The sequence below is a fragment of the Phyllobates terribilis genome, unplaced genomic scaffold (genome assembly GCF_046119375.1).
Source record: "Phyllobates terribilis strain yellow unplaced genomic scaffold, ASM4611937v1 Scaffold_2__4_contigs__length_985480577, whole genome shotgun sequence".
Lineage (NCBI taxonomy): Eukaryota > Metazoa > Chordata > Amphibia > Anura > Dendrobatidae > Phyllobates > Phyllobates terribilis.
The window spans coordinates 664655598-664680463 of record NW_027362762.1 but is presented as its reverse complement, the minus strand read 5'-3'; the positions used below and the strand labels follow the sequence as shown (position 1 = coordinate 664680463).

Genomic DNA, 24866 nt, shown 5'->3' with positions numbered 1-24866 from the left:
ATTTGGACCTGATTACTTAACAATTCACATACATGGCATATAAAATTGTATAGGATGTGGATGCATTATAAAAAGGATAACACCTTGTGTTTTTCAACAGCAGTCCTCAAGTATCTCCATTCTACCAATGGATCACATTTTCATGAGCTGTTGAGTATATTATTGGCACCCTTGATGGTTTATTATAAAAAGCATATTGTCTTTAGAAATAAGTGAATTGGTACCAATTATGTGTTAATAGAATATTTAATAGTGCATCCAAAAAAAAAAACTTCAGCATACACACAGCTTTATTTTCATGAAACTACATGTGGTTTACATATTAGAAAAAGAACAAGGAACACAGAATATGTACGATTGTAGGATCCCTTGCCTAATACTTGTTTGAATAAGTTTTAGCAACAATGACGGCTACAAAATGATTTTGTTGCCATCTGTGAGCTTTTTGCACCCGCCTGTTGGTAGCATCTTCCACTGAAATTCTCCTAAATGTTTGCAAAATTCAGCTTTCTCCAAAAATTTACAAATGGACTGAAATCATGACTCAGCCAGTCCAGGGCACATTTACCTTTCACACACTCTGATAATCCTGATTTCATTCTTTTTATAACACATTCAAGGCCTCAAGTCCCATAGGCTGCAACGCCGCCACACAGCACTAAAGATCCTACACCATATTTCACTATATGTAGGGTGCATTCTTCTCTATAGGCTTCATGGTTTGTCTATGAAAATTTTGGCAAAGTTCAGTGGTTCTTTTCATTCTTTTTTCAAAGCAGTGCGGTTCTCCTGGGCCTTTGCCCATAGATTCACAATAATTTCAGTATGTGGCATATAGAACAGGATAAAACCATCACCCCAGATTCTCCAGCTCAGTCTGAAGTTCTCTGGTTGTTATATTTGCTTTCAGTGCCATTTCAAAACCAGCTTCCTTTTGTAGGGTTCCCTCATCAATTTTCATCTTTCTACCATGTCCTGGAAGGCTTTTGACTTTTCATGAGCAGCAAACTTCTTGATAACAGATTGAAGGCTTCAAGCTCGGATGCCAAGATCTTTGCAGTTAAGCCATCGTCACACTAAGCGAGATCGCTGCTGAGTCACAAGTTTTGTGGCGCAACAGCGACCTCAGTAGCGATCTCTCTACGTTTGACACTTAGCAGCGACCAGGCCCCTGCTGTGAGATCGCTGGTCGTGTCGGAATGGTCTGGACATTTCTTTGATCGTTGAAGCCCCGCTGGGTAGCATGCATAGGTGTGTTTGACACCTTACCAATGACCTTGTTGACGACTCAGACACAGAAACACACAGGCGTGCATCGTTATACAGATCGTTACGGGTCGCCGCATCGTTGCTGCGTCGTTGGGAAGATCTGACTGTTTGACATCTCAACAGCGACCACATAGCGACGCAGCAACGATCCCTGACAGGTTGTATCGTTGTCGGAATCACTGTAGCGTCGCTTAGTGTGACGGGGCCTTTAGTCTTATAGACTGCTTGTGCTTGATGATAATAACATTTCTGTCCATAGAATAATTGCTGATGTGGAAGCATGTGACCAGACCAGTCCATCAGCCTCCTCAAATAAAAAAGCAGCTATCCTATGTGAGGTGCTTTACATTTGGTGGAAGCTGATGGACTGGTCTGTCACATAATTCTCCATCATCAGCCATTTTATGGATAGAAGTGTAAGTCAGTTTGTGAGGAAAGCTGAGCTAACAAGAAAACCTACCTACCTCTTTAGGTCACATGTGCACTGACAAGGTGGGGACAGATATTTATATATATATATATATATATATATATATATATATATATATATATATATGTATATATATGTATATATGTATATATATATATATATATATATATATATATACACACACACACACACACACATATACATGCACACACAAATATTTAAATATATATCTCCAAACAGTTTCACTAAACACTTTCGGGAGATACTGTTGGCCTCAACTGGAACTTAGATCAAGACCTACTGGAAGTTCTGCAGAACTAGAATTTAAAAAAGTATCCTAAAATATAGGTATCACAGGTAATGTTTGTACCATGGGTGCACAACCTGTGGGCAGTAATGACCCTCTTTATGGTCTTCAACCATCTGGCCACTGACAAGCTTGACAGTGTCTGGTGGCTGCTCACATATATTTCCTAAGTCAGGGAAAAGAGGAGCTGTTGGTAGCACCATAGGCATGGGTAACTATTAATGGTGCACAGTGTGGACATCTATGAGTTCCCCCATATTTTCTGGAGTCCTAACTCCTGAGCAGCACAGAAAGAAGTAGATGAGTGCTGCTATATGCATTGCAGTTTATAAGAGAAAAGCAAGCAATTGACAGGTTCAGCGTCTGGCAAAAACATGAATGGAGAAAGTGAAAAATATGGTGTTTTCCTTTCTGGATTGCAAAAGGTGGAAAGGGGACCTATATACTCTTGAGAGGTGGGAGTCCTATAAAAAGAACTAGCACATATTAGATATCTATGGCATATACCGTATATTCAATATGGCATAAATGTCTCAGAAGGTAATGCCCCCTATTAACCAGGTTTTATTGCAGCCCTTGGAGTGACTTCAATCTGGCAATGTGGCCCTTGAACCAAAAAATGTTGAGAGCCACTAGTTTATACCCTTGGTAAAGATAAATGATACCATGGACAATGCTTATAACCTTGGTAGAGAGAAATGTCATTTACATCTGTGTCAACCTTAAAAATGGTAATTTTAAAGAAATATTAATGTGTTTTATTAGTAGAAGCCAAGCTTAGAGCAACTAGATGACCTAACTTACAAGTGATGTTGATCAATTATCTGAAAATTAAAAATACCATTTTCTAGTTATTCATGTTATTATGAGTGCCCACCACCTCTTACCAAGCTTGCAGGGCACAGATAGGGTCAATCTCTGTGACATGTACAATGGCACCTAGAGCCTTTAGAGCTGCACAGCATCCTTTTCCAACCTGTACAGGGAAGACAAATAATAATGTACAGATACATGTGAACATGTTGTCTTTTAGACAGTTAATGCTCAGCCCTACAATTCCTGAACCCCTAGATGTCATTTCTTCTGGATTTTTTGCAGTTGCATTAACTTTAGAAGGATTTAACTTCTATGAAACAGCTAAACTCCATGACAGCGGAGTTCCCTGTTAGGCATCTGGTGGGGTAATCAATGATTTCTATGAAGTGCTGCTGATAAAACCAAGACTCAACACTGCTACTCCTTTTGGACCCTCAACGTAAAAGAAATATACTCCTATGCATGCAGGGTAGCTACCATATGTAGGTTATGGTATGGGGTAGTGATAATATAGTAATACAGTAGTAATAGTAAATCGAGTAATGCTATATAAAAATAATATTACATGTTAAAGCTAACAATCTCGTTATTCAAGGGGCCACAGTCTGGTCAGTTATTAACCAGTGGGGACACAGGATTTCTGATACATCATGGATATTATCACCACTCATCTTCAGCAATTCTGCTCCTCACATTTCTACAACTCACTGGGAAGGGAATCCTTTTGATAGCTCAATGTGACAGGTGGACTGATGTGCACTGATCTGAAGGTACAGTGTGTCATTACTTGACATACAACAGCTTCCTCAGGTATTTTTACACTTGTGAACCCTGCTTGAAGGATTTTACTGTTTTTAAAGGGTTACTGGTAAGTTATAGTTTTGATCATTTGATTTGTAGCAGCTAAAGAATTATTACGTTTGGTTGGGTCTTCTTGGCGTGGAGTAGTACACTGGATACCTGTATTTGGTGTAGGACTTGTTCACACCTGTATTAAGGCTCAGCTAGAAGCTTGTTGCAGATTCTGTCATTTTTGCCATTAGAAATAGAGAAATATGAGCAATGTTAGGTTCAATTTGTATCTGTCATGTGACAGATATGTACCTCGTATGAATTCCATTTTTCAAATTCCTATTGCAGATGTGAACATAGCTAAACAGACCTTTAAAAAGTATAGTATATTTGTGCAAGATGAACACTGGCTCACATCCAGAAGCAGCGGCAATCATCTACAACCTAGTCCTTGTCTCAGCGGAAAGTGGATGCAACCATATCCAGTCTGCAGAATGTTTTATGAGATAAAAAGTCTCAGTCCAGACTAATACATTGTAACAAACCATCAACATTGATTAGAGTATATAAAATTGTATCTACTTCTCAGCTGAACACAGAATAGGGCTATGGGTTTAAAACTAGGTATTTCTCATTCACTGACAGCAAACATATGTCTGGAAAGTGGTGAGGGAATAAAACACTCAATTTGTACATAAAAAAAGTCATAAAACTAGTCCTCATATAATTAAAGGGGTTGTCCAAAACAAAAAAACGCACACAGGCCATAATACATATAAAATCATTAAATAATACAGTGAAGGAAATAATTATTTGATCCCTTGATGTTTTTGTAAGTTTGCCCACTGTCAAAGACATGAACAGTCTATAATTTTAAGGGTAGGTTAATTTTAACATTGAAAGATAGAATATCCAAAAAAAAAATCAAGAAAATCACATTCTATAAATTAGATAAATTTATTTGCATTTTGCAGTGAGAAATAAGTATTTGATCCCCTACAAACCATTATGAGTTCTGGCTCCTACAGACCAGTTAGAAGACGCTCCTAATCAAATTGTTATCTGCATTAAAGACAGCTGTCTTACATAGTCACCTGTATAAAAGACTCCTGTCCACAGACTCAATTAATCAATCAGACTCTAACCTCTACAACATGGGCAAGACCAAAGAGCTTTCTAAGGATGTCAGGGACAAGATCATAGACCTGCACAAAGCTGGAATGGGCTACAAAGCCATAAGTAAGACTCTGGGGGAGAAGGAGACAACTGCTGGTGCAATAGTAAGAAAATGGAAGAAATACAAAATGACTGTCAATGGACATTGATCTGGGGCACCATGCAAAATCTTACCTCGTGGGGTGTCCTAGATCATGAGGAAGGTGAGAGATCAGCCTAAAACTACACGGGGAAAACTTACTAATGATCTCAAGGCAGCTGGGACCAGTGTCACCAAAAAAAACACTGGTAACACATTACGCCTTAAAGGTTTAAAATCCTGCAGTGTCTGCAAGGTCACTCTGCTCAAGAAGACACATGTGCAGGCCCTTCTGAAGTTTGCCAATGAACACCTGGATGATTCTGTGAGTTATTCGGAGAAGGTGCTGTGGTCAGATGAGACAAAAATTGAGCTCTTTGGCATTAACTCAACTCGCCGTGTTTGGAGGAAGAGAAATGCTGCCTACGACCCAAAGAACATCGTCCCCAATGTCAAGCATGGAGATGGAAACATTATGTTTTGGGGGTGTTTCTCTGCTAAGGGCATAGGACTACTTCACCGCATCAATGGGAGAATGGATGGAGCCATGTACCGTAAAATCCTGAGTGACAACCTCCTTCCCTCCGCCAGTACATTAGAAATGGGTTGTGGCTGGGTCTTCCAGCAAGACAATGACCCAAAACATACATCCAAGGCAACAAAGGAGTGGCTCAGAAAGAAGCACATTAAGGTCATGGAGTGTCCTAGCCAGTCTCCAGACCTTAATCCCATAAAAAACTTATGGAGGGAGTTAAAGCTCCAATTTGTCAAGCGACAGCCTTAAAATCTGAATGATTTAGAGATGATCTGCAAAGAGGAGTGGACCAAAATTCCTCCTGACATGTGCGCCACCCTCACCATCAACTACAAAAAACGTCTGACTGCTGTGCTTGCCAACAAGGGTTTTGCCACCAAGTATTAAGTGTGGTTTGCCAGAGGGATCAAATACTTATTTCTCACTGCAAAATGCAAATAAATTTATCTCATTTATACAATGTGATTTTCTTGATTTTTTTTGGGATATTCTAACTCTCAATGTTAAAATTAACCTACCCTTAAAATTATAGACTGTTCATGTCTTTGTCAGTGAGCAAACTCACAAAAACAGCAAGGGATCAAATAATTATTTCCTTCACTGTATATACTTACCCTTTTACCACATATGAAAAAAAAATTCCAGCATCAAGGAGACATCCTTATAAAACGTCCACTATATTTTATGCACATTAAAATTCCAGAGCTTGTATCGCCGACCTGCGCATTTCAGATAGAAATGTCCTAGGTCATGGTCATGCTGCTAGAATTTTCTTTTTTCATATGCTAGTTTGGTCGACATAGATGAAGTGGTGATCTGGCTGCTTGTTTTATTTCTTGTACTCTTCTACTACCTTATGCTACAGCACCAAGCCTCATTGCTCCCCACTGGTATCCTCTTTACCTACAGTGCTTGTGCTTGCAGAAACATCAATGGGGTATTCAGATGATTACAGATTTTCTTGCATAATGTTCTACAACTCTCCCATTCATCTGGAAAAAAAACAATTCCTGATTGCAGCCATGTATGTTTTTCTCTGAAAGACTGCAAGGTTTAAGGAAAAAAAACATAGTTTGAAAAGCCAGTTTCTCACTGGTGATTGACAGGTCTCTTCAATGTGTGTACACAGTAAGAGATCTATCAAATAACTGAAGCAGGGCAGGGAGAAAATGGCTGGGAACTAAAGAAAGAGACCTGATTAGTCTGGCACAGCCCCCAGTTGGTTTCTCCCTGCTACTCTCCAGTTTATTGATCCATCTCTCCCTATCTACATACATTGGAGTGATTTGTCAATTACCTGGAGTAGGGGGAGAAGAAGACAACTGGAGCCATGCCACTCTTGTTTCGTCTCACTCTATTGTCCCGGTCGGCTTTTCAAACTATGTTTTTCCATATTTTCCCATATGGTAAACACTGTAAAGAAAAAGAAATCAAAACTCAAGAATTGCAATTTTTCAATCACTGCTCCCTCGCCAAAAAAAACTGTAATCAAAAGTGATGAAAACACCATATATACCAAATTGGTTAAAAAAAAAAACAACCAAAAACGAACAGTTCACCATGCAAAAGTCAAGCCTAAAATAGTTCCATCGATTACGGTTATTTTAATTACTAAGCTATTAAAAAAAAAGTGATGCAAGTTTGGTATTGCTGTAATTGTAGTGATCTGGAGCATCATGTTGCCAGGTCATTTTTATTGCGCAGTGAACGCTGTTAAAAGTAAGCACAAATCACATTGACGGAGTTGTGTATTTTTTCATCACCTCACTCCCGTTTTTAGTACATTCTATAGTAAAGTGAATGGTGTTATTTTAATATACAGTATCTCCCACAAAAAAAAAAACAAGTCCTCATATGGCTATGTCAATGAAAAAAATAAAATAGAGTAAGGGGAAAATAAAACAAGTGGAAAAATGAATATTGACGGCATCAGGAAGGCATTAAAAAACAACTGAATCAATTAGGTGTACAAAACTCTTGATGCAACCTTGTATCAGTGCTTCGAACTAGAGATGAGCGAACCCGAACAGTAGAGTTCGAGGTTCGTACCGGACACCTAGTAGTGAACTCCAAATACGGACTTCTCCTGAAAGTCCGTTTTACAGTTCTGAAGTCCGGAAAATAGAGAGCGATTTCCAGCTCCAAAGTCCAGATCCCCATTGATTTCAACGGGGTTCGGGTTCAGGTTCAAGTTTGGGTACAGTTCTGGTACCTGAACCAAACTTTGGACTGAAGTTTGGTCGGGTACCAGAACTCGAACTTCCCCTACTTCTAAATTTTAAACCTGAGATTCTATGCTTAATTTCTCGTGCCCTATACAACATATCTAACCTTAATTTATAACTGCCAATCTATAGACATAAAGTATCATAATACATGTTGGTGTGTTCAGGGCTCACACAGATGTTTTCCAGACACATAAACCTCCATATGGTGCACAAGACACAAAGACTTATATTTTCATCATTTTTGGAGTACAAAAGCATCTTCTTCTAGGGGTATTGCAGTATTGGTTCTTGTTTCTCACTGCAAACTTGGTGTATATAACATGGCCCCATAGAGCACTCCACGGCATATACAATCAAAACATAATATTCACATATATAATGCCTTATATATTACTCACCTCTCCATATCCACATACAATAACCTGTTTTCCACCAAACATAACATCTGTGCTTCTTTTAAGTCTGCAGTAATATAAAAGTGAAATAAATAAAATGATCAATAACTAAAATAGAAGTGCAACATATACAGACACACATCTATCATGTTGTACTGATACATGAAGTTTTTTTGTATTTAAATAGGACAGTAGTCAAATATTTTCCCATGGTGCCCACCCTCTATTCCTTTGTCCTTTTAAATTAGTGAATTATTAACCCCTTTACAACCCAAGGTGGTTTGCACGTTAATGACCGGGCCAATTTTTACAATTCTGACCAGTGTCACTTTATGAGGTAATTACTCTGGAACGCTTCAACGGATCCCGCTGATTCTGAGACTGTTTTTTCGTGACATATTGTACTTCATGATTGTGGTAAAATTTCTTCGATATCACTTGCGTTTATTTGTGAAAAAATGGAAATTTGGTGAAAATTTTGAAAATTTTTGCAATTTTCAAAATTTTAATTTTTATGCCCTTAAATCAGCGAGATATGTCACACAAAATAGTTAATAAATAACATTTCCCACATGTCTACTTTACATCAGCACAATTTTGGAACCAAAATTTTTTTTTTATTATTAGGGAGCTATAAGGGTTAAAAACTGACCAGCGATTTCTCATTTTTCCAACAAAATTTACAAAAACATTTTTTTAGAGACCACATCATATTTGAAGTCACTTTGAGGGGTCTTTATGACAGAAAATACCCAAAAGTGACACCATTCTAAAAACTGCACCCCTCAAGGTGCTCAAAACCACATTCAAGGACTTTATTAACCCTTCAGGTGCTTCACAGGAATTTTTGGAATGTGGAAGAAAAAAAACGAACATTTAACTTTTTTTCACAAAAATGTTACTTTAGACCCAAGTTTTTTTTATTTTCGCAGGGGTAACAGGAAAAAATGGACCCCAAAATTTGTTGTGCAATTTCCCCTGGGCACGCAGATACCCCATATGTGGGGAAAAAACACTGTTTGGGCGCACGGCAGGGTTCGGAAGAGAAGGAGCGCCATTTGACTTTTTGAATGTAAAATTTGCTTGAAAAATTAGCGGACGCCATGTTGCATTTGGGGAGCCCCTGATGTGCCTAAACAGTGGAAACCCCCCACAAGTGACACCATTTTGGAAACTAGACCCCTCAACGAACTTATCTAGATGTGTGGTGAGCACCCTGAACCTCCAAGTCCTTTACAGAAGATTATAACATGGAGCCGTGAAAATAAAAAAATCAAACTTTTTCCACAAAAATTATGTTTTAGCCCCAATTTTTTTATTTTCACAAGGGTAAGAGGAGAAAATGGACCCCAAAAACTTTTGTGCAATTTCTCCTGAGTATGCCAATACCCTATATGTGAGTAAAATACAGTGTTTGGGCGCACGGCAGAGTTCAGAAGGGAAGGAGCACTGTGTGACTTTTTGAACGCAAAATCGTCTGGAATCGAGAGAGGACGCCATGTTGCGTTTGGAGAGCCCCTGATGGGCCTAAATAGTAGAAACCCCCCACAAGTGACCTCATTTTGGAAACTACACCCCTCAAGGATTTTATCAAGGGGTATAGTGAACATTTTGAACCCAGAGGTACGACATAGAATTTGATAACATTAGGTCATCATATTGAATAAGTTGTCATTAGTCTTGAGCGCAAGTGCTCGCTACTTGAATTTGCATTGCGTTTCTCAGGTATTCACCATGTATCACGGGTGCTCGAGTGACATGCTTGAGTCCCCGCCCGCATGTTTCACAGTTATTAGACACCCAAAAAAAAACATGCGGGGATCGCTCATGCATGGCAGGCAATCCCCGTGAGATTTTTTTGGCCGCGAAGCATATGGGGCGGAGACTCGAGCATGTCACTTGAGCACCCGCGATACTCAGTGCATACCCGAGCACCCGATGCAAACTCAAGTAGCGAGCACTTGCGCTCAACACTAGTTGCCATATCGTCATCTTTTTTTTTACTTTGGAAAAAAAATCCCAACTCTAACCCAACCCCAACCCTAACCCTAGCCCAACCCTAGCTCAACCCTAGCTCAACCCTAGCTCAACCCTAGCTCAACCCTAGCCCAACCCTAGCCCCAACCCTAGCCCCAACCCTAGCCCCAACCCTAGCCCTAACCCCAACCCTAGCACAACCCTAGCTCAACCCTAACCCCAACCCTAACCCTAGCACAACCCTAACCCCAACCCCAACCCTAACCCTAGCACAACCCTAACCCGAGAGTTTATTTTTTAGGCCGTTCCTCATGTGGTATAAGTGATTAGATGACTTTATTCTTCGGGTCGGTGCAACTACAGAGATACCAGAATCATATCGGGTTTTTATGATTGACAGCTGTCACACACTAAAAGACGCATTTTTTTGTAAAATCTAGTTTTTGCATCGCCATATTTTGAGAGCTATTTTTCCATATTTTGGCCGACAGAGTCATGTGACGGCTTGTTTTTTGCGGGATGAGTTGACGTTTTTATTGGTGCCATTTTCAGGCACGTGACAATTTTTGATCGCTTTCTATTCCGATTTTTGGGAGGCAGAATAAACAAAAGCCAACAATTCAGGAATTGTTTTTGTTTTTATTTTTTTTATTCTGCTCCGCGTGTGGTAAAATTGATAAGGTAGCTTTATTCTTCGGGTCAGTACGTTTACAGCGGTACCACATTTATATCGTTTTTCTATGTTTTGGCTCTTTTACATAATAAAAGCAATTTTATAGAAAAAAATATTTTTTCGCATTGCTTTATTCTGAGAGCTATAACTTTTTTATTTTTCGGCTGATGGAGCTGTATGGCGGCTTGTTTTTTGCGGGACGAGATGACTTTTTCAGCGGTACCATTTTTATTTATATTCGTCTTTTTGATCGCGTGTTATTCCATTTTTTATTTGGCGGTATGATGATAAAGCATTGTTTTTGCTTCGTTTTTTTTTTTTTTTTTTAACAGTGTTCACTGAAGGGGATAACTAGTGGGACAATTTTATAGGTCAGGTCGTTCCGGACGCGGCGATACCAAATATGTGTACTTTTATTGTTTTTTTTGTTTTTTCCATAATAATATTTATTGATGGGTACATTATATTTTTATTTTTAATTAATTATTAATTTATTTTTTAATATTTTTACAATATTTTTTATTTTTTTTCACTTTTATACTTTGTCCCACTATGGGACTTTCACTTTTTTTATTCTGATCGCCTGCATAGCACAGGAATGGAGCACCATACCTGTGCTATGCAGGCTGTCAGCACTGCACAGGGTGAAGCTAGTTTGGTCATGCATCGGGTCGTCATGGCAACATCCGGGAAGCCGCGGCAGACAACGCTGGAGGCTGGAAGAGGAGGTGAGTATTGCGATCACCTCCCCTTAGCCACCGCAATGCTGCGATCGACTTCGATCACAGCATTGCGGGGGTTAATGTGCCGGGAGCAGTGCGGGACCGCTCCCTGCACATAGTACCGGGTGTCAGCTGTGACAATCAGCTGAAACCCGGCGGCGATCGCGTCCGCACAGCCTGTGTGCGCGCGATGGCAATGACGTATTAATACGGGTCAGGCTCTTAAAGCCCAGGGCACAGACGCGTATTAATAGGTCTTGGGCTTTAAAAGGGGTTAAGTTGAATAATAGAACATTTACATATGCAATACCAATATGATTAACATATGACTCCGATGTTTGATGAGCAAAACGTCTTTTATTGTTGATTATACCAACATAAAAAATATCTTAGTGGGAAGAAATTATGTTTCACTATTTGCACAATGAATAATTTTTTTTCTAATCATATTTTTGTGTACTTTGCCTACTTTTCTTCCTTCTCGACCACCCATAGGCTATAAATGTCCGGACAGTCCAAGTTCTACTGTGCAGTGACATTCTAAAATGCAGCTGCATAATATAGCAGCTGCGGAACCATGGGGCCGGCTGTCAGACACAGCCTGACTCCACATGGAGAAGCTCTGATATGCAGGCAGGAGGCTGAAACTGTAACTGGGGCTAATATACCAGGTGAAATCAGATGTATATCCCTATCACATGTAAAGCGCCATGGAATAAATGGCGCTATAATAATAAATAATAATAATAATAAAAGCATATAAATGCCCCCTCCCCACAGGTCTTTTTATGACCTTACAGCAGGCACAATGTGTGAAATAATTGAAAAAATAAATAAAAATAGGAGAAAAATACCGTATATACTCGAGTATAAGCTGACTTTTTCAGCACATTTTTTACACTGCGCTAGTAAGGAGAATGACTTTTCACTCCTCTCCATGCTCATAGTCCCGGCGTGGAGAGGAGTGAATATCCCGGCACCTCACCTCGGCGTCAGAGGGCGCATGGCAGTGACGTCATGCATTGCTTGGATGCGGAGGTGAGATGCTGGTAGGACAGGATGCAGCGCTGGAGCAGAGGGGAGGAAGGAAAGTAAGTAAAAGTGTTTATTTTTTTTTCATGTGTGCAGTGATGGGGCGCCATATATACCGGGATGATGGGGCCATACATACCAGGATTGGGATGAGGGGTGCCATGCATACCAGGATTGGGGATGAGGGGTGCCATGAATACCAGGATTGGGGATGAGGGGGCCATGCATACCAGGATGGATATGAGGGGTGCCATGGATACTAGGATTGGGATGAGGGGGCCATGCATACCAGGACTGAGGATGAGGGGGCCATGCATACCAGGATTGGGGATGAGGGGGCCATGCATACCAGGATTGGGGATGAGGTGGCCATGCATACCAGGATTGGGGATGAGGGGGCCATGCATATCTGGATTGGGGATGAGGGGTGCCATGCATACCAGGATTGGGAATGAGGGGGCCATGCATACCAGGATTGGGGATGAGGGGTGCCATGCATACCAGGATTGGGGATGAGGGGGCCATTCTTACCAGGATGGGGAGATTTACCAATAGCTGCTGCATTTCCCAACCTAGGCTTATACTCAAGTCAATAAGTTTTCCCAGTTTTTTGTGGTAAAATTAGGTGCCTTGGCTTATATTCGGGTCGGCTTACACTCGAGTATATATGGTAAATGATTAAAAAAAAAAAGACACTGAAAATCTAAATTGCTGTTACTAGCCTGCCCCAATCAGGAAAAAAAAACAGGAGTCTGATATATAAAAATAATTATTTCCGAAAGGGGAACAAATTTTAAAATGTATTTCAGTTGTCCTTTGTGGTCATAAAAAAATAAAAAATGTGGAAAACTGACACATATTTCCTTTATTTTCCCATTGCTATTGCGTGATATTAGAAAAAAATAAAAAAAAGGAAGGATAAATATAACATAAAAGTTATGCCCCATGCATCAGAAGAAAAAAATTAAAAAGTTATTTTAATATCCAAACAAGATTTTTTTTACTGATTTTTAAACTGCATGTATGAAAGTTACCTGTCTGTTAGAGCTTAGGCATATTTTTAGTTTTTCCTGGATATACCCTTTAAAGTTTTGCATTGCTGCATTGGGGGTGAACTGCACTTCTTAATGATAGCATTGTAGTGTATAGTTCACGTTTTTTTCTTTAGGCAGTAAGATCAGAAAAAAGAGCAAATCTGACATTGCCTTGTTTTTTTCTCCTTTTTATGGTATTCATCATGCAGCTGAATTAACTTTATATTTCTTGTTGTCGCGATGAGATTTGTGTGGAGGGCTTCCTTTATAGTTTTTTACAAAACAAAACTACAATTTTTTTTCCTTTTTTTTAAAAATATATTTTTTTAACGTTTTATTAAACTTTTTCCTGTTATTTGTAGTCCAACTAGTGGATTTTAATATGTGACCGGCGGGGAATACAGGCAAATTTAAAAGTGGAGCAACGAGGGATCAATAAAGTGAATATACATTGTTTAAATACTTAAAAAAATATATGTATGTGCTGTAAAAAATCAGGGGTCGACAACCCCTTTAATTGGCATTATTTACTATGGTGGTTTATTGTTTACACCACGTTCCAAATTATTATGCAAATGATAGTTTTCACTGATCTTCCTAAATGGTCGATATAAATGAATCAGTATAATGTCCAAATCATCAACAGTTAAGGGTATAAATACATTTTTATTGCACAAACCTTCCATTGATAACAATATTTTTTTCAAAACTAAAAAATTCAAAATACCCTGTTCCAAATTATTATGCATAGGTTGTAAAGACCTGAAAATGGTCATTTGTTGAATTTGCAGCATTAAGAGGTCACATTTACTGAAATCAAAAGCTTTTTCAATCAAAAACATCTTAACAGGGCAAGTTACATGTTAAGATCTGACCCCTTCTTTGATATCACCTTTGTCACCTTCACTAGTCTTGCATCCATTAGACTTATGTTTGGATAGTTTGCTTGAATTTCTTTGCAGGATGTCAGAATAGCCTCCCAGAGCTGCTGTTTTGATGTGAACAGCCTCACACCCTCATAGATCTTTTTCTTGAGGATACTCCAAAGATTCTCAATAGGGTTGAGGTCAGGGGAGGATGGTGGCCACACTATACGTTTCTCTCCCACAGAAGCCAATGACTCAGAGGTATTCTTTGTAGCATGAGATGGTGCATTGTCATGCATGAAGATTATTTTGCTATGGATGGTGCATTGTCATGCATGAAGATTACTTTGCTATGGATGGTGCATTGTCATGCATGAAGATTACTTTGCTATGGATGGTGCATTGTCATGCATGAAGATTACTTTGCTATGGATGGTGCATTGTCATGCATGAAGGTTATTTTTCTATGTATACTATGGTTCTTCTTCATGGTATGGTTTGTACCATAAAAGAAAGTGGTCAGTCAGAAACTCTATATACTTTGCTGAAGTCATTTTCATGCCTTTAGGGACCCTAAAGGTGACTACTAGCTCTATCTCCATGATTCTGGCGCAAAACATGACTCCACCACCTCCTTGTTGACGTCGCAGCCTTGTTGGGACATGGTGGCCATCCACCAACCATCAACTACTCCATCCATCTGGAGCATCCTGGGTTGCACAGCACTCATCAGTACACAAGACTGTTTTAAAATCAGTCATTATGTATGTTTGGGCCCACTGCAACCATTTCTGCTAGTGAGCACTCTTTAGGGGTTGCTAAATAATAGAATTATGCACAACTGCAAGCCTCTGGAGAATCCTACACCTTGAGGTTCGCGGGACTCCAGAGGCACCGGCAGCTTCAAATACCTGTTTGCTGCTTTGTAATGGTATTTTAGCAGCTGCTCTTAATCCAATGAATTTGGCAGAAACCTTCCTCATTATACCTTTATTTGCACAAACCCATCTGTGCTCGGTATCAGACACAAATCTCTTCACAGTACGATGATCCAGCTTAAGTTTTCGTGAAACATTTAATATTTTCATACTTTGTCCAAGGCATTACACTATTTTATGCTTTTCGGCAGCAGAGAGATCCTTTTTCTTTCCCATATTGCTTGAAACCTGGGGCCTGCTTAATCATGTGGAACGTCCTTCTAAAGTAGTTTCCTTTAATTGGGTTCACCTGGCAAACTAATGATCACAGGTGTTTCAGATTGATTTTAGTGATCTAAAACCATCCATTAGTTTATTTGGAAATCAAAAAATTACATTTTTATGGCACTTAAATCCAATTTGCATAATTATTTTGAAAATGGTATATAAAGAAAAAAGGATACATTCAGAAAACAGCAGGATTTATTTTACCACTGAGAAGAAGTTGATTTACGATACTAGATGAATTTCAGAAAACCACTTTAGTGTGTTCGCTAGACATCACCTCACTAATCAGCGTTCCAAAAAGGGGAGCAACGCAAGCACAGAAGTGGGTCGCAGAAAAAAAACGCATTTTCAGTATTCTAGGTCCTTCGACATAGGAGGTACACTACATATGCCCTTCAAGTATGAGAACATGGTTAATCTTTGATGAATGCCCCATTAGGCAAGGGCAGTTATATTTTCTTTAGGTATATATTATGGCACTATTTGAAAGTTACTGGGATTACCAGCATGCACCATTACAAATTTCTTACCCGTCAAGTATTGACTCACGGCAACAATATAAATTGTCAAATTTCTGTTTGGTGACAGAGTCGTTCACATTCATGGCAGGAATACAAAGCTTACCAGCCTTGGATAGCTGGTACAGGCTGTAGAAATACATAAAGTATGTTGTACAATAGTTATAAAGTATATACCATTGTCTTGTTCACTGTATTTAAGAGGTATACATATTACAGATGTGAAAAATACCATTTCACAAACATGGACATGCTCTTGGAAAAGGTGTGCTTTGGGCAATCACTTTATTAGCTAGTATAGGGGATAGCTGAAGAGTTTCCCAATAAAACTACAACTCATTTTCTTAAATAGTATCTGAAAAATAATTGGTAACAATAGGAAATCTTATAAACAAAAAAGGGGTTCATTTAACAGAACTGGTAATTGGCACCAATTCCGTTAAATGCACCCTTTTTGGTAGGTTTATGCTTCCTAATCTGAGGGCAGCCAGCATACACTAAGGATAGTAACCCTGATTCCAGTGCTGTGTCACCTACTGAGCTGCTTGCTGTACTTTTGATCTTATCACCGTTTCATCTGCTAGTTTTCTCAATGATTAGCTCTGTGTAACCCCACCCGCACCATTTATTAACTTCTTTCTGTCTACAATGTGCATTTATAGTAAGCTACTATTCAGTGCTGGTGCGCAGGACTAGCCAGAGCCATAAATATCGAGGACTACACAGCAGGAGCCATTACTGCGAGGACTAGCAAAGCAGCAGCAGATAAAACAGTGATTATCAAAACTACAAGTAACTCCATGTTACATTCAGGGTGTCTGCCCCTACTTTATGCTACTGTCAGGTGGCCTGGTGATAGATTCTCTTTCAGATGGTCAGACTTAGGTTAACTGAACCAATTTTAAGAGGACAGGTGTATAAAATGCGGACTCTTGTTCAGAATATTGAAAACACATGCACGCTCGACTAAACCAAGTATTACTAAAAGCACATGACCAGCTTAAGTTTTTAGTTATCTATGCATATCCATGTACAAAGAAGGCATGCTGTACATTACTTAGTGTTTAGGGTCTCCTGATCCACTACTTGGACAAACCCCTTCTTAAAATCTATATTCTCTAGTGTAAAATAAAAATAACACATACCCTCTTCCTGCACTGGCGCCATTGTAATGATGTCAGCACTGGGTCTTTCGTGGTTTGCTTAACATTGTTTTGCCACATGAGCGCTGCAGCCAATCAATGGCTAATGGGTTGCAGTTCTCACACTTACTTCAGAAGAACCTCGAATGTCCAAAAGAAGTGTGATAGCTGCAGCCTGTTAACAGCTGTTGATTGGCTGCAGTGCTCACTTGGCATAACAATGCTACATGAACCCCGGGAGACTCGGCACAGACATCGTTAAAACAGCACTGGTGCGGGAGGTTTCTATCATTTTGTTTTACACCAGGGAATATAGTATTTAAGATGGCAGTGTTCAAGTAGGGAACAACCCTTTAATGCACAGGGACATCTAGGTATATGTATACATCATATCCGGTATATTGACGGCTAAATTGCAGCTTGTGCAAAATATCAAGAGAATTCACTGTGGGTTGGCGGATTTTGGTTGTGTCTTCACCTGTACTAATGAAAGAATACATTAAAACTTATTCAAATTTTAAAATAATAGTTATGAATCTCAATACCAAATAAGTAATTCCTGTATAGGTCCCTTACAAATCCACTTCTTTTACATCAGCATCTGCATCATGTGTTATAGTGTCTGAATATCCTCTGATCATATCAGACGCTACAAACATTATCATTAGTGTCAGGGAAAGTAATAAACTTACCGATGTACCCCGGTCACACTCTCCTCCACAATACCACGGATCTTTTTATAAACATTTGGGTATTTCTTATAGACCCAGTGAGTTAAATCTCCTCCATCATCCAGGATCTAAGAAAAATAGAAGCTTATAGTGATGTGAGGTTTAATAATTCTGCTTGTTACATGCAATACAATCTACAGGGTGGGCCATTTATATGGATACACCTAAATTAAATGGGAATGGTTGGTGATATCAACTTCCTGTTTGTGGCACATTAGTATATGGGAGGGGGAAAACTTTTCCAGATATGTGGTGACCATAGCGGCCATTTTGGATCCAACTTTATTTTTTTCAATGGGAAGAGGGTCATGTGACACATCAAACTTATTGAGAATTTCATAAGAAAAACAATGGTGTGCTTGGTTTTAACGTAACTTTATTCTTTCATGAGTTATTTATAAGTTTATGACCACTTATAAAATGTGTTCAAAGTGCTGCCCATTGTGTTGGATTGTCAATGCAACCCTCTTCTCCCACTCTTGACACACTGATAGGACACTGCAGAAGAAATGCTAGCACAGGCTTCCAGTATCCGTTGTTTCAGATGCTGCACATCTTGTATCTTCACAGCATAGACAATTGCCTTCAGATGACCCCAAAGATAAAAGTCTAAGGGGCTCAGATCGGGAGACCTTGGTGGCCATTCAACTGGCCCACGACGACCAATCCACTTTCAAGGAAACTGTTCATGTAGGAATGCTCGAACCTGACACCCATAATGTGGTGGTGCACCATCTTGTTGGAAAAACTCAGGGAACGTGCCATCTTCAGTGCATAAAGAGGGCAACACATCATCATGTAGCAATTTCAGATATCCAGTGGCATTGAGGTTTCCATTGATGAAGACTGGCCCCACTATCTTTGTACCCCATATACCACACCGTACCATCAAGATAGGAGATTTTCCCCCTCCCATATACTAATGTGCCACAAACAGGAAGTTGATATCACCAACCATTCCCATTTAATTTAGGTGTATCCATATAAATGGCCCACCCTGTATAGTGTTCTTTACATGAAAGAAGGAGCTTCCACGTACCATGTTTGGCTGCCAACTATCACCATTCACTGAGCAATCAATGCACCACCAAAAATCATCTTCTGATTCTCCTTTCCATGCAAACACTGCAACACCTAAAAAAATATGGGGAAAAGAAGAGTAAAAATGTATTTTCATGTTGATTTTTTCATACAACCTATTTCAAGCCAACATGTACATCACCGTTTAGTAGTTTTCTCTGCTTACAATAAAAGTAACATATTTTTAAAGTTGTCCAGGCATTCTGAGCCACTCGATCTGACATCGCTGGGGTATGGCTGGTTGCCCCTGCATTGCCCACCATGCATTGGATCTTCTCCACACTGGATGTCAGATCATGTTTAAGCCTGCGCTGACGCTTAAGATATAAATATGGTATATTTTATGGAACTGAAAATAGTATTATTGATCCCATAAGGAACAGCTTATTTTTGGAATTTAAGAAAATAATTTTTGTTTTTCATTTCTTTTGTTCTTATCATTCCAAATGATATAATGTTTTGGGAGTTTTGTGTAGAGGTCCATGAATGAGATCTAGTGCTTTGCTGGACATGTATTTTTATTTTTTATTATTTTGGGATATGCAAAATTAAGCATTTATACTTGAAGGTACAAGCATAAAAACACACAATTCCTAACAATATGCTGCCATACGTCTGCATGATAGCATATTGCAGCTGTGCACACCAGAACACTGTGACTAACCGTGATGTACATTTTTGTCACTGGTTGAGAGCATATTAAAGAGAAACTTAACCTTAGAAAATAACTTTATTTCCCATAAAATAAAAAAAATTGAGTGCCGCTTTGCTTAGAACTCCGCATTATGGTATTTCTTGGTTATTCCTTCTGGAAATTAATCAATGAATCACTATTAGTGGCCATTTTGCTACCTAAAATAACACTAGTTAGTAACTCTAAACTCTATGACACTGTACAATCTGTGCAGACTGTGCAGGAACATACCCTAAAGAAAGGGTTGTCAATTTACTCATTTTTGTCAAGATGAACAACAATGGAATGGAACAATGGTACAGATGCTCTTAAATTTATATTGTATCCAGAAAACATAAGGAAAAGAAAAAAAACTATGTCTATGTCTGGGCACTGTTCTTCTGAGTATTTTAACCCTCCTTTGTATCTTTTGCTATGTTTATTTCAATAAAGTTTCCAAATAACACAGGGAACCTGTCACCAGCAAAAATGCTGTAACCACGCCACAAGCACTCATTGATAGCTGACCCCAATGAAGAGCCAGCGTCGGCCAGGGGACCGGTTACAGACTGAACCTGTGCTGGAGCCGCCCATGTGACTGAAACTGAATGTAGCCGAGGAGAATAAAGTTAGTTTTCTCCCCGCAGCGTTCGGCTACGTGCGGGTGCCAGGCAGGTTAAGTAACGGTATTTAACCTGCAGATTAATCGCGTTTTTGCTGGTGACAGGTTCCCATTAAACGTTAAAGTCCCCCACATAGAGTAAAAACAAACGTATATTCGCCTCCCATGTCGGCGCTGTTCCACTGATGTCGGTGCTGCATGTCTTGGCGGTCACGTGACATTACATCAAGCGGCAACTAATCGGATCCAGCCTTTAAACTTACGTCAGACAGAACTGTTTTATGTTTGATGTGGCAGAATTGTGAAGGCTGCAGCCGATCAGCAACGTGAAAGGATGCAGTGCTCATGTGACGTAACAATCTCACTTGACCACCGGGAGACAGAGCTCAGACATACTGCAATGGCGTTGGTTGAGGAGGTGAGTGAATGTTTTTTTATTTATATTAACCCCTTTACCCCCGAGGGTGGTTTGCACGTTAATGACCAGGCCAATTTTTACAATTCTGACCACTGTCACTTTATGAGTTAAATACTCTGGAACGCTTCAACGGATCCCCCTGATTCTGAGAGTGTTTTTTCGTGACATATTGTACTTCATGATAGTGGTAAAATTTCTTCGATATCACTTGCGTTTATTTGTGAAAAAAAATCGGAAATTTGGCGAAAATTTTGAAAATTTAGCAATTTTCAAAATTTTAATTTTTACACCCTTAAATCAAAGAGATATGTCACACAAAATAGTTAATAAATAACATTTCCCACATATCTACTTTACATCAGCACAATTTTGGAACAAAAATGTTTTTTTTTATTAGGGAGCTATAAGGGTTAAAAGTTGACCAGCGATTTCTCATTTTAACAACAAAATTTACAAAACCATTTTTTTAGAGACCACATCACATTTGATGTGACTTTGAGGGGTCTTTATGACAGAAATACCCAAAAGTGACACCATTCTAAAAACTGCACCCCTCAAGGTGCTCAAAACCACATTCAAGAAGTTTATTAACCCTTAAGGTGCTTCACAGGAATGTGGAATAAAAAAATGAACATTTAACTTTTTTCACAAAAATGTTACTTTAGACCCAAATTTTTTTATTTTTGCAGGGGTAACAGGAAAAAATGGACCCCAAAATTTGTTGTGCAGATACCCCATATGTGAAGAAAAACCACTGTTTGGGCGCACGGCAGGGTTTGGAAGGGAAGGAGCGCCATTTGATTTTTTGAATTTGCTTGAATAATTAGCAGACACCATGTTGCGTTTGGAGAGCCCCTGATGTGCCTAAACAGTGGAAACCCCCCCCCACAAGTGACCCCATTTAGGAAACTAGACCCGTTAGGGAACTTATCTAGATGTGTGGTGAGCACCCTGAACCCCTAGGTGCTTCACAGAAGTTTATAACATTGAACTGTAAAAATAACATTTTCACATTTTTTCAACAAAAATGTTTTTCAGCCCCCAATTTTGCATTTGCACAAGGGTAACAGGTTGTGTTTGGGGAGTCCCTGATGTGCCTAAATAGTGGAAATCACCCCACCCTCCCCCCAGTGACTCCATTTTGTAAGCTACACCCCTCCAGGATTTGATCAAGGGGTATAGTGAATATTTTGAACCCAGAGGTACGACACAGAATTTGATAACATTAGGTCATCATATTGAATAAGTTGTCATTAGTCTTGAGTGCAAGTGCTCACTATTTGAGTTTACATCAGGTACTAGGGTATGCACCAAGTCTCGCGGGTGCTCAAGTGACATGCTCGAGTCCCTGCCTCGCATGTTTTTTTTATTAGACACTCAAAAAAAAACTTGCGGGGATAGCTCGAGCATGGAAGGCAATCCCCGCAAGGTTTTTTTGGCTGTATAACAGCTGCAAAACATTTGGGGAGGAGACTAGAGCATGTCACTCGAGCACCCGCCATACTCGGTGCATACCCAAGCACCCGATGCAAACTCAAGTAGCGATTACTTGCACTCATTAGTCGCCATATCTTCGTCATTTTTTTTTCTTTACTTCTGAAAAAATCCCAACCCCAACCCGAAGCTTAGCCTAACCCTAGCCCAACCCTACCCCTAGCCCAACCCTATCCCTAGCCAAACCCTACCCCTAGCCCAACCCTAACCCCAACCCTAGCCCGACCCTAACCCCAACCCTAACCCTAGCCCTAGCCCAACCTTAACCCAAACCCTAGCACAACCCTAACCCTAAAGTTTATTTTTTACGCCGTTCCTCACGTGGTATAAGTGATTAGACGAAGTTATTCTTCGGGTCGGTGCAATTACAGCGGTGCCAGATTCATATTGGGTTTTTATGATTGACAGCTGTCACACACTAGTTTTTGCATCGCCATATTTTGAGAGCTATAATTTTTCCATATTTCGGCCGACAGAGTCATGTGACGGCTTGTTTTTTGCGGGACAAGTTGACGTTTTTATCGGTATCATTTTCGGGCAAATTACATTTTTTGATCGCTTTCTATTCCGATTTTTGGGAGGCAGAATAAACAAAAGCCAACAATTCAGGAATTGTTTTTTTGCTTTTTTTTATGCCGTTCTGCGTGTTGTAAAATTGATAAGGTAGATTTATTCTTCGGGTCAGTACGTCTACAGCCGTGCCGCATTTTTATATATATATATATATATATATATATATATATATATATATATATATATATATATATATATATATATACATTATATATATATATATATATATATATATATATATATATATATTTTGGAGCTTATACACAATAAAAACTATTTTATAGAAAAAAGAATTGTTTTTGCATCGCTTTATTCTGAGAGCTATAACTTTTTTAATTTTCTGTTGTTGGAGCTGTATCGCGGCTTGTTTTTTGCGGGACAAGATGACGCTTTCAGCGGTACAATTTTTATTTATATTCGTCTTTTTGATCGTGTTTTATTTCATTTTTTGTTTGGCGATATGATGATAACACATCGTTTTAGGTTTCGTTTTTTTTTTGTTTGTTTTTTACTGTGTTCACTAAAGGGGTTAACTAGTGGGACAGTTTTATAGGTCTGTTCGTTCCGGACGCGGCGATACCAAATATGTGTACTTTTATTGGTTTATTTTTTTTTTTCATAAGATTATTTATTTATGGGTACAATATATATATTTTTTTATTATTATTATTTTTTTCATTTTTAAAAAAAATATTTTTGCAATTTTTTTTTTATTTTTTTTTTTCACTTTCTGACATTTTTATTACTTGTTCACATTATCCCACTATGGGACTTTCACTTTTTCCAGCCTGATCGCCTGCATGGCATAGAGAGCAGCAGCTCCCTATGCCATGCAGCCTGTCAGCGCTGCACAGGGACAAGTTACTTTGGTCGTGCACTGCGCATGACCAAAGCAACTTCCTGCCTCCTGGTGACCCGGATGTTGTCATGATGACGTCGGGTCACCATGGCAACATCCGGGACCGGATTCAGACGCCGCTGGACGCCGGCAGAGAAGGTAAGTATCGTGCTTACCTCCTCTTGCCACCGGAATGCTGCGATCGATTTCGCAGCATCTCGGGGATTAATGTGCCGGGAGTGGTGCGGGACCGCTCCCTGCACAAAGCACAGGGTGTCAGCTGTGACAATATTCTGACACCCAGCGGCGATCTCGCCCGCACCGCTTGTGTGCGGGCGAAATTGCCAGGGCGTATTAATACGTATCAGGCCCATAAGGCCCAGGGCACAGATACGTACTAATACGCCCTGGGTCAGAAAGGGGTTAACTGGGGTACTTTTCAAAAAAGGGTTGTTTAGTCGTGGACAATCCCCTTAAAGGGGTTTTCCCACAAACAAAAGTTAATTTTAAAAATTGTCTTTGTCTGACCGTGTACGGAACATACCACATCTCCTGGGCAGGGGAGGAAGCAAAAGACAATACTGACATTACAGCCGGGGATCACAGAGGATTCATTTTGTGAGGTAAAATATTGTTTACAAACAGGCAGTGAAAGGTTTTACCTCACAAAATAAATCCTCTGCTGTAATATCTGAATTGTCTTTTGCTTCCCCCCTTCCCAGGAGATGTGGTATGTTCCATACAAGGTCAGACACAGACAATTTTGAAATTAACTTTTGTTCGTGGGAAAACCCCATTAGCACTTTTACCGTCAAGGATTAATAGTTACATCCTTCTAGTAAAGTGTCCGAAAGTGCTAGTACCCTTGAAATTGATTCAGAAAATTAAGTATTTCTCCCAGAAAATTATTGCAAATACACAGGTTTATTTCTTTTGTGTATATTGGAACAACACAAAAAAACTGGACATCATTTCACACAAAACCCCCAAAATGGGCTGGACAAAATTGTTGCCACTCTCCACTTAATATTTGGTTGCCCACCTTTGGAATAAATAACTGCACTCAATCATTTCCTATAACCACCAACAAGCTTCTTACACCTCTCAACTGGAATTTTTGATCACTCTCCTTTTGCAAACTGCTCCAGGTCTCTCATATTTGAAGGGTGCCTTCTCCCAACACCAATTTTAAGATTTCTCCACAGGTGTTCAATGGGATTTAGATCTGGACTCATTGATGG

The 24866-nt window shown here is 39.4% G+C and overlaps 1 protein-coding gene across 4 annotated transcripts in view; it reads right to left on the bottom strand.

The window, feature by feature from the left end:
* Positions 1–24866, bottom strand: part of AHCYL1 (adenosylhomocysteinase like 1) — a 64345-nt gene that overhangs the window by 16332 nt on the left and 23147 nt on the right. For all 4 annotated transcript variants that reach the window (XM_073666835.1, XM_073666836.1, XM_073666837.1 and 1 more), the window contains exons 6-10: positions 18967–19061; positions 17889–17995; positions 16067–16183; positions 8031–8094; positions 2894–2982 (exon numbers count right to left, since the gene is read on the bottom strand). In XM_073666835.1, the coding sequence (XP_073522936.1) occupies positions 2894–2982; positions 8031–8094; positions 16067–16183; positions 17889–17995; positions 18967–19061 (472 nt within the window). The remainder of the gene's footprint in view (positions 1–2893; positions 2983–8030; positions 8095–16066; positions 16184–17888; positions 17996–18966; positions 19062–24866) is intronic.